Raw genomic sequence first — 16,738 nt, 5'->3', positions numbered from 1 at the left:
GGGAAGGCAGCGGCCGCACCAGAGCTCCCGCCTCGTGTGCGCCGCCGAGGCCGCGGCCGGTCCGGCGGGTGTGCGCAGGCGCACCGGCGCGCGCCGGCCGTCGGTCACGTGGCCCCCGGCCAGGGCTCGCGAAGCCGGAAGTGCCCCGAGGCTCCGGGAGGCCGCGGGAGCCCGTCGGAGGTGCTGCGACGGTCTGGGCCGGCGCGGTGAGTGGGGCGGCGCGGGCGGCGCGGGCGGAGGGGCCGAGCGGCGCGGGGCCGGGGCAGCGGGGGCGGCAGGGCCCGAGCGCCCCCCCCCCCGGCCGGGAACCGGGATGCTGAGTCAGGGCGGGGGCGGGGCGGGGCGGCGACCGGGGCCGAGCGCCTCGGGACCCCCCCGGCTGCCCGGACGCGCCCCCGCGGGTCCGCACCCCCGGGTCGGCGCGCGGCGGCGACGGACGCGCCTCGGCCTCCTCGAGGCGGGCCGGGCCGGGCCGCTCTGCCCCCGCGCCTGCGAGGGGGTCGGGGCCGGGCCGGGCGGCGGGGGGCGGGGGGCGGCCGGGGGGCCTGCCCGGAAGCTGAAGCCGCGCGGCGATGCGGGCCCGCGCCCCGGTGTGGGGCAGCCCGCCGCGCCGCGACTCACCCGGCCGCTGCCTGACCCGAGCCCGGCTGCTGCCCCCCTGGCGCGGAGCGGCCGTCAGCGCGGGCCCCCACCCCGCGGCCCGACCCCGACCCCGACCCCGACCCCGACCCCGACCCCGCGGCCCGTGCGAGCTGCGGCAGTGGGCGCCCCGCCGCGCCCCGCCGCGCCCCGCCGCGCCCCCTCGCGGACCCGCTGAGTCACCGCCCCGCCGCGGCTCCCGCGGGCCTTCCTGGTCGTCGCGAGACTGCGCGCGCATCCCCTGCAGGCAGCACGCACCTTGGCCGACACAGGTGTCTCTCTCTGCCCCTCATGACCCGGGACAAGGCTCCGAATGACACCATTTTTGCATTTTACAGTTATCTCAGCGCCAGGATTTGGGGCAGGTTTTTTCGTTCCTGGAAAATATCTGAGAAGACAGTTGAGGAAGTCCCCCCCGGTTCCCTCCACCAGCATATGTGTGTCTGCCTTACTTGTGAAACAGCGCATCTCCTTTTTCTTGCTTATTGCCACCACATTGCTGCGTGTGACATTTCCTCATCTAAATTAGACGGGCGGTAAGATTAGATGTCTTAATATGCGACCCTGTTGCAAATGGGCCATTCATGATGTCCCTAAGCCTTCCTGGAATATGGGTAGTCACCAATTAATTCATCACTCAACACCCCACTCTGCTCTGATGGACTGACTACAAAGGAATATGAAGATCTGTCCGGATCTGATACTACAGCAGGTTGAAGGGGGCATGGCGAGGCTACAGTTCACGCTGATTGTTATTCCAACGTGGAGCTCAAGTATTTTTAATATCCTGATAGTAATAATAGCTTTTCTGTGTTAAAGGAGAAGGCTAGGTAGGGGTGATGCTTTTTTTTTTCCTTAAATCAACTTTATTTCTTTTTTTTTTTTTTAAGGTTTTATTTATTTTTTCATGATAGAGACAGAGAGAGAGAGGCAAAGACACAGGCAGAGGGAGAAGCAGGCCCCATGGCAAGAGCCTGACGCAGGACTCCATCCCGGGATTCCAGGATCACGCCCGAACCGCTGAGCCACCCAGGGATCCCCTCAACTTTATTTCTTAGAGCAATTTTAGGTTTACAGCAAAATCAAACAGAGGTTACAGAGATTTTACTTAATACTACATAGCCTCCTTTCCTTGTTTTTTAAGACTTAGTAATAAACACTTAATATGTGTATTGGGAACATTATCCTCAAATTAATTCAGGAGAGTTGGTAACCTTCGAGGAACAAAAAGATGTTTCACTTTTCTTTTATGATTGTGAGGCTATCTGCTGGTGAAATTTTGCCTCCTGGAAATGTTCTGCAGTGGCAACAGTTGTTTTCATTAGTGTAGCCCTGCCCTTAAAGAAACAAGATATTTTCTATATTTCTGTTATGTTTTACATTGTCACGTTAAAACACCTTTATAATTCATCATTGAGGGGATGCCTGGGTGGCTCAGTTGTTGAGCGTCTGCCTTCGGCTGGGGGCATGATCCTGGAGACCCAGGATCGAGTCCCACATTGGGCTCCCTGCATGGAGCCTGCTTCTCTCTCTGCCTGTGTCTCTCATGAACAAATAAATAAAATTTAAAAATAATCATAATAATTCATCATTGATTAATCTTCCAGAACATTTGAAGGAGTTAAGTGGCCAGTATCACTCTCTCTGAGATAAAATTAGAAGGGACATAAACATTTCTGCAGCTCTGTGATAAGTGAGTTAAAGCGAATATATAAGATGTCATTGGGTAATGTTTTTTTTCAGAGCCCACACAGCATTTTAGCCTTCAGTATTGTTGGAAACTGATTTTTATGTGAGACTGTACACTTCAGTTTAACAATAAGTGGTGATCATCCTGGAGACTAAAAATAGCTCATGTTTGTTCCTTAAATGTATTATTCCCTTAAAATGTGCAAATTTTTTCTTCTCTCTTAGCGTAACAAGATCTCCTGACCGAGCCGAGATGCAGAGCACTTCCAATCATCTGTGGCTTTTATCTGATATTTTAGGCCAAGGAGCTACTGCAAATGTCTTTCGTGGAAGGCATAAGGTTGGTTCAGAGAAAACCGTGAAGGCTTTTTATCACTGTATATGTACTCTTCTGAGAAGCACACTTGTCCTAAAACATGAGACAGAATGTTTTTGGTTATACTGTTTAAAGAGAGTTCCTGTTTTTGTGGTTAAAGTATAGCTTGTGTCAAAGTGATACTTACCCAGTGGTAGCACAGATTATGTGTTGGGAGTGGAGAAAAAAAGGAGATTGGTTAAAAAAGAGACTAGGAAAATTAGTGTTGTACCTTTTGATTTCTTTCCCCAACCTGGTCCTTCTGTGGTAGCGAGCGATCTCACTAGCAGAGAAGTTGGCAATGCACTGAGGTGGGCTACACACAAGGGAGAAGTATGGGAAGGCAGACGTACAAGTTTGAGGTCAAGCCACAGGATTCTGATAGGCGGTACTACAGCTACATGTCCCAGTAAACAGCATCCTACAGGGTAGATTGCAATAAAATGAGATTATCAGCAAGGAGCCCACCCTTAAATGGTATGAGGTAAACAGAACTTGTTAATGGACATGAGAATAGAATAAAAGGGCTAATCTCGGAGGCACTTCAAGAACCAAAAAGGTTTTCTGTCAGATTCTATACTGGAGGATGAAAATAAAGATAATTAAAATAATTTAAAATGAAATTTAAGGTCATTAAAGTTCCTATTCTGGAAAGTAAGCTGGAAAAATAATGGACTAAAAACATTCTTTTATAATACAAATAATCCACTAATTTTTCACACTGTGCATTTGTTTTGAGCTTAATGATGTTCAGAGCTTTTTAAATTCTTATTTTGAGAAACAAGAGTTTAAAATATTTTAGTAAGGAGGAGTTTCTTCATGTTTTCCTTTGTGTTTTCCGGTAGCCTTGTGATTACCAATCAGTTCTGTCGGAAACCAGAAGATAAGCACTCAGAAGGGAGGGGCTGTTTCCTCTGGAGAGAAATGAGGACTGTAAACAGCCTCTGGTTCATAGAGAATGAATCAGAAGTGTGATATGGCTTTTAGCCTTTTTCCCTCTGATTCCAGAATTGTCCACAGGTTCCAGTTCCTTGATTCAGTTTGTTATGGACTCTAGGTCCTTTATCAAATCCATTGTGGTCACTTTGGATATTCCTGTCCTAGAAATTTTTGTTTTGTACTCTATCCCAAGAAGAGAAAAAAATGGATGATGACACAGGATTTAACATTGAGACCCTATCTTACTGTCTTCCTGTGACCCAAATCAACTTAACTTTAATAATCACTTGGTATGTGACAGGCACTGTGATCGATTTAGTGAATGTGCAGTTCCTTCCCACAAAGAGTTTTGGGTTTAGTAGCAAGTTTGGCATTGGAAGGGATGTAAGTTGGAAACTGATGGCTTGATAGGTGGTCAGCAGTGACAGAAATTGAGTGAGGCATAATTCATATATTCTGGTCCTCTTTCCTTAGATACTCGGTGTCCTTCATTTAAGTTCCTGTATATAGTATGCATTCTGTAGATGTTTGTGGAATGAATGAATGAATGAATGAATGGGGACAGATTGGACTACCCTAAGATAAGCTAAAGTTCTTCTTCAAAGGAAACAGTGTATTTCATTCAATATAGTCGGAAAGCCTAAAATAGGGATTTGAGAGTCATAGGAATTTACTAAAAGATTGTGAAGAGTCAGTTTAGTATTCAGGCCCTAATATTCTTCCCAGGGATGTATTTTGAGAAACCATGTTTGTTCTCGGTAACATCAGTTTCAAAGGTTTAGGACTGTGCCCACAAAAATCTTACTTGCCCTTAATAACTAAGGATTTTTAACCATGATATTAGTTAAACCTTTTTATATTATTTTTATATTATTGCCTAGAATGACCCAATTTCCAAATTTACTACTGGTTATTCAAAGTATATTATCTCCTTCAGCTGTCTCTCATTGAGTTGTTTTTAGTTACTAGTTTATCTGATGAATGTGTATGTGTGTGATGACCATGGTGAAGTTAAAGGGAAGAGAGCTGTAGGAAGGATATTTGATCTGCCTGTATTTATACATTTGGCCTTTGAACAACATGGGTTTGAACTGTACGGGTCTACTTACACGTGATTTTTTTTTTCAATAAATACAGTATAGTACTGTAAATGTATTTTCCTTATGAGTACTTTTTTTTTTTTTTTTTTTTTGAGATTTTATTTATCTGAGAGAGAGCACAAGTGAGAGAAGAGAAGCAGGGGCAGAGGGAGAGGGAGAAGTAGAAGCAGACTCCCTGCTGAACAGGGGGCCTGATTCGGGACTCAATCCCAGGAACCTAGAATCATGACCTGAGCTCACTTAACCAGCTGAGCTACCCAAATGTTTCTTTCTTTAAAAAAAAAAAAAAAAAAGATTTTATTTATTTATTCACAATAGACACAGAGAGAGAGAGGCAGAGACACAGGCAGAGGGAGAAGTAGGCTCCCTACAGGGAGCCTGACATGGGACTCAATCCCGGGTCTCCAGGATCAGGGCTGAAGGCAGCACTAAACCGCTGAGCCACAGGGGCTGCCCCCAAATGTTTCTTAATAACATTTTATTTTCGCTGCCTGCAGCCCAGGGCGTGATCCTGGAGACCCGGGATCGAGTCCCACGTCAGGCTCTCTGTGTGGTGCCTGCTTCTCCCTCTGCCTGTGTCTCTGCCCCTCTCTCTCTCTGTCTCTCTCTCTTTCTGGCTCTATGAATAAATAAAATAAAATCTTTAAAAAAATAAATAACATTTTATTTTCTGGCTTACTTTATTGTAGGAGTGCATGTAACATACAAAATTTACATTGATTGTTTATGTTCCCAGTAAGACTTCTAGTCAACAATGGGTTATTAGTAGTTAAGTTTTTGGAAAGTCTAAGTTAAATGTGGATTTTTGACTGCACGGAGGGTCGGCACCCCTAACCCTCACATTGTTCAAAGGTCGGCTATATATATATATATGCACATAGATCCTCTAAGTATTACTCATCTATGCTTTGACTTAGGGACAGTGACTGCAGTTGAAAAAGGGAGAACAGTACATTCCCACACATATGCCAGTGATCTCGAGGTATGATATAGACTACAAAAGTTTACAAAATACTAGCCTTGATGGCATTGGGCACTTTGCAACATTGTCTTATTTTCCAGTTGCTCCTCTGTTAGGAATCTCCTAATTTTAGACTAGGTTGGAAACAAGTATCTTCAAGAAAAATCTTGGTTGGTGGTATACATCTGGCAGTGTTCTTATACCAGTTAAACAAATGGAAAAACAATGTAGTTCAACTGTGGTTCCGTTGTTACTCTATTTTCATATTGTCTAAAGATGGGTGGTGGGCAAGAGTGAGGGAAGTGTGATCACATTACATAGGTGGTGGTCTCCAAGTAGTGATCTTGACAAGATGTTGTGAAGCAGTTAAATGGTTTTAAGAAAAAAAAAAAAAAAAGATCATGAGGTTTCTGAAGTGAGAAAAGGATCATGAGCTTCTGAGGTAATCATGGCTATAAGTGGTGAATCTGTATGGAAAGCTTTGGAAAGGGCATCAAAGCAGGCACAGCACGGAGATCCTGACAGGCAGCCATGAAATATCTTTAGGCAGGTGGTGCTTGATCCCCAAAGTCAAAGAGGAAATGATCTTTCCACTTGCTCCAGGGAAGTTCAACCTTGGATTGTGGGAAAAGTAAGATTAAACTCAAAGAATCTGGACTGACCACCAAGGAGAGGCTTGCGGATTAGAATGATTGGAAGGAGATGGGAGGGTCTGGAAGAGAGCCTTAAAGTAAAGTTAAAATGAAGAACATAAGAAGGTAACGTTTACCTGAAATTCAGCATATATTTCTACTTCTAAGAGTCCCAGCTACCGCTGTGCATTGTAATTTTCTGTGTAATCTATTTCAGTATTCCATGAGAGAGTAAGAGTGGGGTGCTGTAGCTACATCCAGAGAGAAAAGGAAATATCTTGGATTCTCTAAGAGAAAGCTCTATAAAGAAACAACCTGGGGCACCCGGGTGGCTCAGTGGTTGAGCATCTGCTTTTGGCTCAGGTCATGATCCCAGGGTCCTGGAATTGAGTTCCACATAGGGCTCCCTGCATGGAGCCTGCTTCTCCCTCTGCCTGTGTCTCTGCCTCTCTCTGTGTGTCTCTCATGAATAAATAAATTCTTAAAAAGAAAAAAAAAAGGAAAAGAAACAATCTGCCCTAGTCATCTAGATGAAGTCACAGAAAGATCTTCAAGGCAGCAGTGATGCAATCCAAGGAGGATAAGCTACTTGAATTCAGCTCCTACTTCCACATAACACATCTACACATACAGTATTGCAGCTAGGGAGTGTCTCTTTTTTTTTTTTTTTTAAAGATTTCTATTTATTTAAGAGAGAAAGCACACTCATACAGGGGGGAGAGCAGAGGGAGAAGATCTTCAGGCAGATTCCCCACCAAGCGCAGAGCCTGATACAGGGCTCAGTTCCAGGACCCATGACATCGTGCGCTGAAACCGCACCACCCGGGTGCTCTCGAGTGTTTCTTAACAGTTAATTTCATTACCTTGAGTTTCTTAGTGAAATTTCATATATGGAGTATTGTTTTCAATATCTCTTTTGCTGTTTTGTTTAGTTTTTAAATTATTAGGCCCTGGAGAAACCCTTCTGAGTTTCTTATCTGACTTTCTTATCTAAAATATACTCTCAAAAAAGGGGATCCCTGGGTGGCGCAGCGGTTTGGCGCCTGCCTTTGACCCAGGGCGCGATCCTGGAGACCGGGGATCGAATCCCACGTCAGGCTCCCGGTGCATGGAGCCTGCTTCTCCCTCTGCCTATGTCTCTGCCTCTCTCTCTCTCTCTGTGACTATAATAAATAAATAAAAAAAAAAATTAAAAAAAAAAAATAAAAATAAATAAATAAAATATACTCTCAAAAAAATACAATAAAAATAAAATATACTCTCACATCTGGTATTATTAGAGTTCTTTTTTTTTTTTTTTGAGTTCTTATATGTAAATGGCTGTCTTTGCCTCAGGTATCATAGTGGAAGCTTTTATTTTCTTTTTTCTTTTTTTTAACTTTTATTTACTTATTTTTAAGTAGGCTGTAGGCCCAATGTGGTACTTGAACTCACGGCCCTGAGATCAAGAGTTGCATGCTTTTAACTTTAAAAGGAAATCAAGAGCCCTACTACAATTACCTATGCTGAAAAATATTTGGGTGTTCTATAAGACAAATAAATTGTTATAGCTAATTCTAATAGTATTTTTTTAATCTTCATTATAATATTATAAATAAATAAGACCTTTCTCTCTCTCTCTCTTTTTTTTTTTTTTTTTTAGAAAACTGGTGACTTATTTGCTATCAAAGTGTTTAATAACATAAGCTTCCTTCGTCCAGTGGATGTTCAAATGAGAGAATTTGAAGTGTTAAAAAAACTCAATCACAAAAATATTGTCAAATTATTTGCTATTGAAGAGGAGGTGAGTAATCAAGTTTTAGGTAATCTTGTCCTATTTGTTGTAGTTATTGCAATCCAGGAGGTATGACCTAATATAAAAAATTGTTTTATAAACAATGAGTTTTTTTAAATGGTGAAAATGAGAGCTCATATAACCAAACACTCTGTCATCAAAGATTCTTGAAGAGATAAAACAATGGAAATGAAGTATCATGGAATCCAAAAAAGTAGTATAAGAACTAAGAGTAAAGAATATGGTTATCAGGGCAGCCCTGGTGGCGCAGCTGTTTAGCAGCGCCTACAGCCCGGGGTGTGATCCTGGAGACCCGGGATCAAGTCCCACATCGGGCTCCTTGCATGGAGCCTGCTTCTCCCTCTGCTTGTGTCTCTGCCTCTCTCTCTCTCTCTCTCTCTCTCTCAATAAATAAATAAATCTTTTTTTAAAAAAAAAGAAAAGAATATGGTTATCAGTATTTTTACTAAAACCAAAAACTAGGTGAAGTTAAATTGACATAATTATAAAAGGAGCAAATCAAACAATACAAAGAAGGCTTTATAAAAGAAGAATCCAGAAATCAATACAGTATATAAAGTATATACTATATAAGTTAATATAGTATGTAAAAGAATTGACTTTAAGGAGAAACAGTGAAAATAAGAATGTCATTAGGAAAATTCTCTAGAAGTAATGGAAATAGGAATGTAGTTTAATCCCTTTAGATATGAGTAATCAATAAAATCATACATTTTGAATAATAGTTTGGCAGTTTGTATTCCTTATACTGATTTCATTTTTAGTGAGTACTTCTTAGGAACTAATCAGAAATGTAAATTACAGTTTTATGCACAAAGATGTTCATTACTGCCCTATTTATAATAGAGTGGTAAAATAAATTAGAATATGTGATGGAAAAAAAGAAAAAAGAATATGTGATGGATAGTTAGGCAGTTTGTTGTGCTCAAGGTTAAGAGAGTAGTCCTCCACACTGCCAAGTTTGTTCAAGACTTTTTTTTTTTTTGTTTAAGATTTATTTATTTATTTATTTATTTATGATAGAGAGAGAGAGAGAGGCAGAGACACAGGCAGAGGGAGAAGCAAGCTCCATGCCGGGAGCCTGACCTGGGACTTGATCCCGGGACTCCAGGATCACGCCCTGGGCCAAAGGCAGGCGCTAAACCGCTGAGCCACCCAGGGATCCCCTGTTCAAGACTTCTAATGCCAATGACCGAAGAGTTTGACGCCATACTACACAGTCAAAGAGAACAGTCCCCACAGGACTCCGCTCATTCAGACACTAGCTGAATGATTTTCCTAGGGCTACCATCACTTCAGACCAGCTGGCTACAAATTTGGGGCTCCTCAGGGATCCCTGGGTGGCTCAAGGGTTTGGCCCCTACCTTTGGCCCAGGGCATGATCCTGGGGTCCCGGGATCGAGTCCCACCTTGGGCTCCCTGCATGGAGCCTGCTTCTCCCTCTGCCTGTCTCTGCCTCTCTCTCTATGTCTCTCATGAATAAATAAATACAATCTTAAAAAAAAAAAAAAAAACAGCAGCCCTGGTGGCCCAGTGGTTTAGTGCCACCTTCAGCCCAGGGCGTGATCCTGGAGTCCTGGGATCGAGTCCCACATCAGGCTCCCTGCATGGAGCCTGCTTCTCCCTCCTGTGTCTCTGACTTTATCTCTCTCTCTTTCTGTGTCTATCATAAATAAATGAATGAATGAATGAATGAATGAATCTTTAAAAAAAAAAACAATAAAATAAAACCAAAGGAAGAAATTCATAGGACACTATATAGGAGGATTCCAAACATTAATCTTGTTTGTCCTCATAGATTCATAATGATGCATGACAGTATGCACTGAAAATCACTAGCCTCAGAAACTCACTTGAGCCTTTGGTGTCCAGAGTTTTTATTGGATTTAATCACATACTGCCTGCCTTTAGTGTTTAGCCCTTTCCAGAGGTTCAGGTCAGTACCTTTAGTCTCAGTTTCCTCTGGAAATTGAGATAGACATGTACATCCTAAAACCCCTGTTGTAAAGTCACATCATTAAACTGTTACATGGCCAAAGCCCTCATTGAAAGAAAGACTTCTAGCAGACAAGATATTCAGATGCTTAGTGACCACCTCTTAGTAGCCGCGGGCAGACAAATGCTTTACCTTATAGGATAAAATTTATTCTTTGCTACACAACAGTAATGAAAAGAGAGATTTACCAAAGTTTTAATCACCTGGGAACGTGCTTGTGTGTAATGCTTTGGGAGAAAAACAGGATTAAGACTAGATACGCGGTATGATCTGGAAAATACGGTATTATGTACAAATAGTGTTATGTATCTATAATGTGATTTGATATATAGGAAAAAGACTGAAAGGAAATGCACCAAAATACTAGCATAATTCTCTCTAGGTGATGGAATTATGAGTATTTCCCAAATTTTCAAGAGTCAACATATTATTTGATTATTTAGAAATAACAGTCTTTTAAAGTTATTTATCTCTTCTTATAACTAATAGTAGAGAAATACAAAATATTTTATAAAACTGTTTTGGGGATATGTAGAAAAACTTATAAGAGAAAGGATGAAAAATTAGAGATGAATGCTGGATTTTAACACTCCATAATCACATTTTCAAGATCCTGAAATGGGCATATATCTTATAATCAGTATATATATGTAATTTGGTGGTTGTTTCTTTTTCCCTCTAAAGCTGTTCTTAAATTGATGGTGTATCTTATAGTCAGTGGTACATTAAAAGGTTTAAAACAAATCAGTAGCTCAAATGCAGATAGATAGACTAGAACGTTGTTACAAGAGGGACTACTCAGCCATCTATTTGTTTCTAAGACTAGCACTGCATTCCCTGAAGTAAAAGACTTGTCATGAGAAGAATTTCAGGTGTTTTAAAAGATTTGTTAGAAGATTAATGTCCTAAATGTATTATTATGTATTTGAAGGTAAAGATAATTTTTAAACAACCATTATAATAGTGTAGCAGGGATTTTCTAATTCAGATTAGGCAACTTTCATTGTGGTTTGATTGTCTTCAAAAACAAATCCAGGGGTTCCTGGGAGGCTCAGTGGATGAGCGTCTGCCTTTGGCTCAGGGCGTCACCCCAGGGTCCTGGGATCAAGTCCCACATCAGGCTCTTTGTTTTGTTGTTGTTGTTGTTGTTGTTGTTGTTGTTGTTTTTCAGGCTCCTTGTATGAAGCCTGCTTCTCCCTCTGCCTGTGTCTCTGCCTCTCTCTGTGCCTCTCATGAATGAATGAATGAATGAATGAATGAATAAAATCTTAAAAAAAACAAATCCAATAGGAGTTTAGATGTTAATTGTTACATGTGTTGTATATTTAGAAGATGTTAATTGTTAAAAAGGAGGGGGGTAAAGATGTTAATTGTTATTTGTTAAATATTTACAATCACAATCAGTAAATATTTAACAAATCCCAGGTAAAGCAGTTCACAGTGCCTTCATCATTGTAGTAGATTCTACATTTAAGTGAAATCAGGTAAGTACTAGCAAATGATAAAAACTTATTTTTTATATTGAGTCCCAATTAGTGATTTCTTTTTTCCAGACAACAACAAGACATAAAGTACTTATTATGGAATTTTGTCCATGTGGAAGTTTATATACTGTTTTAGAAGAGCCATCTAATGCCTATGGACTGCCAGAGTCTGAATTCTTAATTGTTTTGCGAGATGTGGGTATGTTTGTTTATATGATTTTATAGATATATGCATATATAATTTAATGACATTAGAAAAAATTTTTTATGGGCTTCACACCCACCATGGAGCCCATCACAGAGCTTGAACTCACTACCCTGATATCAAGACCCAAGTTGTAATTAAGAGTCAGACCCTTAACTGACTAAGCCACCCACGTGCCCCTAATGACATAAGAATTTTTAAAGATAAGATATTCTTTTTATATTCAAAACCAAAGACCTTTTTTGCAATACTTTCTTTTTTTTTTTTTTTTTTTTTTTTTTTTTTTTTAATTTTTATTTATTTATGATAGTCACAGAGAGAGAGAGAGACACGCAGAGACACAGGCAGAGGGAGAAGCAGGCTCCATGCACCGGGAGCCTGATGTGGGATTCGATCCCGGGTCTCCAGGATCGCGCCCTGGGCCAAAGGCAGGCGCCAAACCGCTGCGCCACCCAGGGATCCCTTTGCAATACTTTCTTAGATATGACATCAAGAGCATAGGTACAAAAAGAAAAAATAGGTAAATTGGATTTCATCAACATTAAAAACCTTTATGTTTCAGAGGATAATATCAAGTAAGTGAAAAGACAGGCCGTAGAGTGAGAGAAAATATTTGTAAATCATGTATCTAATAAGGAATTTTTATCCTGACAACAGTCAAAATATAAATGAGCCAATTTAAAAATGGGCAAAAGGAAAAAATAAAGTAGGCAAAAGATTTGATAATGATTTCTTTAAAGAAGATACACATAGGGGGATCCCTGGGTGGCTCAGCGGTTTAGCGCCTGCCTTTGGCCCAGGGCACTATCCTGGGGTCCCGGGATCGAGTCCCACATTGGGCTCCCGGCTTGGAGCCTGCTTCTCCCTCCTCCTGTGTCTCTGCCTCTCTCTCTCTCTCTCTCTATGTCTATCATGAAAATCTTTAAAAAAAAAAAAAAAGAAGAAGAAGAAGAAGATACACATACATGGCCAACAACACATAAAAAGATGCTCAGGGCTGTTGGTCATTAGGGAAATGCAAATCAAAACCACAAAATGATAGCACTTCATACGTACTAGCATCGCCAAATCAAAAAGACAAAACGGGCATCTGGGTGGCCCAGTCAGTTGAATATCTGACTTCTGGTTTGGGCTTACGTCATGATCTCAGGGCCATGAGATTGAGCCCCACTTTGGGCTCTGTGCTCAGCAGGGAGCCTGCTTGAGATCCTCTCCGTCTACCTCTTCCCCTCCTTGTGCTCACGCACACACATAGGTGCACTCTCTCTCTCTTTCTCTCTCAAATAAAATTTTAAAAAGACAAAAACAGGTTTAGCAAGAATGTGAAGAAGTTGGAACCCTCATATAGCTGGTGGGACTGTACAAAGGTACAGCCACTTTGGACAACAGTCTAGTAGTTCCTCAAAAGATTAAACATAGAATTGCCATATGACTTAGCAATTCTATTCCTAAGTATTTACCTAAAAGAACTAAAAACATATGCACACAAAAACTTGTACACCAGTATGCATAATACCCAAAAAATGGAAATAGCCCAAGTGTCCATCAACTGGTAAATAAGCAAAATATCCATGCAATGACATATTACTCTTTCATGAAAAAAAAAATGGGGCGCCTGGCTGGCTCAGTCAGTAGAACATAGGACTCTTGGTCTTGGGGTCGTGAGTTCAAGTCCCATATGGGGCCTAGAGCTTACTTTCAAAAAAAAAAAAAAAGTACTGATACATGCTATCTCATGGATGCACCTTGAAAAATTATGCTAAGTGAAGGAAACCAGACGCAAAAGGTCACAGTATTTATGATCTCATTTATAGGAAATGCCCAGGATGGGACACGTGGGTGGCTCAGCGGTTGAGCATCTGCCTTCGGCTCAGGGTGTGATCCCGGTCCAGGGATTGAGTCCCTCATCGGGCTCCCAGCAAGGAGATTGCTTCTCCCACTTGGTCTCTGCCTCTCTCTGTGTCTTTCATGAATAAGTAAAATCTTAAAAAGAAAGAAAGAGAGAGAGAAAGAAAGAAAAAGGAAGGAAGGAAAGAAAAGAAAAGAGAAAGAGAAAAAAAAAAAGAAAAGAAAAGAAAAAAAAGAAAAGCCTGGGATAGGCCAATCCATGGAGACAGAGAGCAGATTAGTGGTTGCCAGGGGCTATAGGGGATGGCAAACTTGAGTGACTGCTAATGGGTATGGGGTTTCTTTTTGGCATAATGAAAATGTTCTGAAGATAGTGGTGATGGTTGTACACTGTGACTCTTCTAAAAACTACTCAATTGTGTACTTTAAAAGGCTGAATTTTATGATGCATGAATTTTATCTCAAAGCTATTTAAAAAAAAAAAAAAAAGAATATGGCACCCAAAGGGAATAATATCTTCTTGACGAGGAGTGAATCAGTATTTGAGGAATGGGAAAAGTCCAGTGATAAAGAAGGCGTAAGGTTAGTGGGAATTCTTAAACTTGACACTAGAAGCAGTGTGGAGACCCTTTAGGCAAGGATAAGATGAGAGAGAAGCAATATATGCTACAGCCTGTTTAACCAAGTAGAAGTTATAAATAATCTATGACTTCCTAAGAATACCAGTAGCCCTGAGTTTCCATAATTGAATGTGATGCCCCTAAACTGATTTTCATGTTATATTTGTACATTCACCTGTCAGCTGTCAAATGTTTCAAACTAGCATTCAGTGGCACTGCCAGTCCACCAAACAGCTTAATTTCAGTAACGTAGCCATCTTTATCCTTAAAAAAGGGGGAAATGGCCTTTGAAGAACAGCTTTAAACTTATAAGAAATATATTCTTACGGAAACCAATCTGACACTTTGCCTCTATTACTTTTTTACTGTTTTATGTATTGAGTCCAGTTTACTTTCTTACGGAATTTTTTCCCAAGCTAAAGAAATATGAAATTATGGTGAAAATTTGATATCTTTCTCAGAAATCCTTATCCTGGGGATCCCTGGGTGGCGCAGGGGTTTAGCGCCTGCCTTTGGCCCAGGGCATGATCCTGGAGACCTGGGATCAAATCCCACATCGGGCTCCCGGTGCATGGAGCCTGCTTCTCCCTCTGCCTGTGTCTCTGTCTCTCTCTCTCTCTCTCTGTGACTATCATAAATAAATAAATAAAATTTAAAAAAAAAATTAAAAAAAAAAAGAAATCATTATCCTTAAGTTTAGACAGATTACCTGTATATAGTCAAAAGTAATTCAGGAAGTCATATGCTTAAGACCATTTTGTTCCTTTTTTCCTAATAGTATTTAATTAAGAGAGATTAGATTCTTCCTTAGACCATATTGATCCTTACTCTTACTCAGACATGAGATATAAAATGTAAAATACCATCTATTCCTTCTTTGGCAAAAATGACTTTAGACCAACTTATGGAAAAACATATTGAATGAATATGAGTGAATGATATCAATGAATTTGATGTTCACACATATATGCATAGATGGCCTACATTATGATTTCTTTTGTTTTATTAAGTGGGTGGAATGAATCATCTCCGAGAAAACGGCATAGTACACCGTGACATCAAACCAGGAAATATCATGCGTGTTATAGGGGAAGATGGACAGTCTGTGTACAAGCTCACAGATTTTGGCGCAGCTAGAGAATTAGAAGATGATGAACAGTTTGTTTCTCTGTATGGCACAGAAGAATATTTGGTAAGTCATGTATCACTAACTTATTTAAAGCTGAATATGCTGTAAATATGGGTAACTGCTCAACTAGTTCACTATAAAATGTAACTTTTATGACAAAGATAAAACTTTTTTTCTAATTATATGGTATGTAATGAGGGAATTAGATATTGGTATCTAAGGATGTTGTTATTTTTCTGGTAAAAGATTCTTGTCTGATAACACTCATAAGTTAATTTTACTAATGCTATAGATCTATAGTAAAAGAAAAAGCTGGGGCGTCTGGGTGGCTCAGGCGGTTAAGGGTCTGCCTTCGACCCAGGTCATGATCCCGGGGTCCTGGGATCGAGCTCCGTGTCAAGTCTCTGTGCTCAACGGAGTCTGCTTCTCCCTCAGCCCTTCCCCCTGTGTATATTCTTTTGTTCTCTCTCTCTCTCTCTCTCTAATAAAGTAAAATCTTTTTTTAAAGAGTATATTTAATTTTTCAAAGAATCCCCATACTATTTCAACACAGTGGCTACACGAGTTTACATTCCCAACAATGGTACCCGAGGATTCCCTTTTCTCCACATCCTTGCCAACACTTGTCATTTCTTGTCTCTTTATACTAGCCATTCTGACTGGTGTGAGGTGATATGTCATGGTTTTCATTTACATTTCCCTGATGATGAGTCACGTTGAGCATCTTTTCCTGTTGACCATCTGTTTGTCTTCTTCAGAAAAATGTCTTTTCAGGTCCTCTGCCCATTTATTAATCAGATTATTTGTGGGGTTTGGTATTGAGTTGTATGAGTTTAGCTTTTGCCTCTTAACAGACTTTTAAAATGGAAAGAACTGAACATTAAATTAACTCCCCAGAGTTCATGCTGTACTACAGGTTGAAATTTTATTCTAATCTCTTTCCTATTTCAGACTATGCCCAGTCCTCTTTTCAAATACAGTATACCAAAAGTTATAAAAAGAGTTAATAGCCTGAAGCTCAGCAATCTAGAAGTATTTATGTTTAAGTGAATATTTTTCTCATTTTGGAATTCCCCGACCAGATCTTAAATCTTCCTTCCCTTTGTTTGTGGAAGTCCAAAGAAAACTTCAGTATTCTTTCTTCCACCATTTTTAATGTGATGGATATCTGAATAATATACACTGAGAGCTTTACAGTAGCTTTATCCTTATGTTCCTATTCCATATGTGTAGACACAGGCTCTACACAAACAAGAAGCACATTCAGGAGAGAGCCAGTGAGCACAGATATGTCTAACCAGCATGTATTAAGCCAGGATCATCAGTCAGTCACTCTGTGGGGAATT

At 40.8% G+C, this 16,738-nt stretch overlaps 1 protein-coding gene across 3 annotated transcripts in view; it reads left to right on the top strand.

Annotated features, from left to right (window-relative positions):
* TBK1 (TANK binding kinase 1) overlaps positions 1–16,738 on the top strand; it is a 40,643-nt gene continuing 23,905 nt past the window's right edge. The window contains exons 1-6 of one of the 3 annotated variants that reach the window (XM_041756572.1): positions 1–206; positions 978–1,175; positions 2,554–2,668; positions 7,958–8,098; positions 11,660–11,789; positions 15,274–15,455. In XM_041756572.1, coding sequence (XP_041612506.1) covers positions 1,075–1,175; positions 2,554–2,668; positions 7,958–8,098; positions 11,660–11,789; positions 15,274–15,455 — 669 coding nt within the window. In that variant the 5' untranslated portion in view covers positions 1–206; positions 978–1,074. Of the gene's footprint in view, positions 207–977; positions 1,176–2,553; positions 2,669–6,286; positions 6,442–7,957; positions 8,099–11,659; positions 11,790–15,273; positions 15,456–16,738 lie in introns of those variants that run through there. The other 2 variants (XM_041756573.1, XM_041756574.1) reach the window with 2 other exon arrangements.

Source organism: Vulpes lagopus, chromosome 5 (assembly GCF_018345385.1).
Source record: "Vulpes lagopus strain Blue_001 chromosome 5, ASM1834538v1, whole genome shotgun sequence".
In the NCBI taxonomy this organism is placed as follows: Eukaryota; Metazoa; Chordata; class Mammalia; order Carnivora; family Canidae; genus Vulpes; species Vulpes lagopus.
This window is presented reverse-complemented; position numbering and strand designations above follow the sequence as displayed.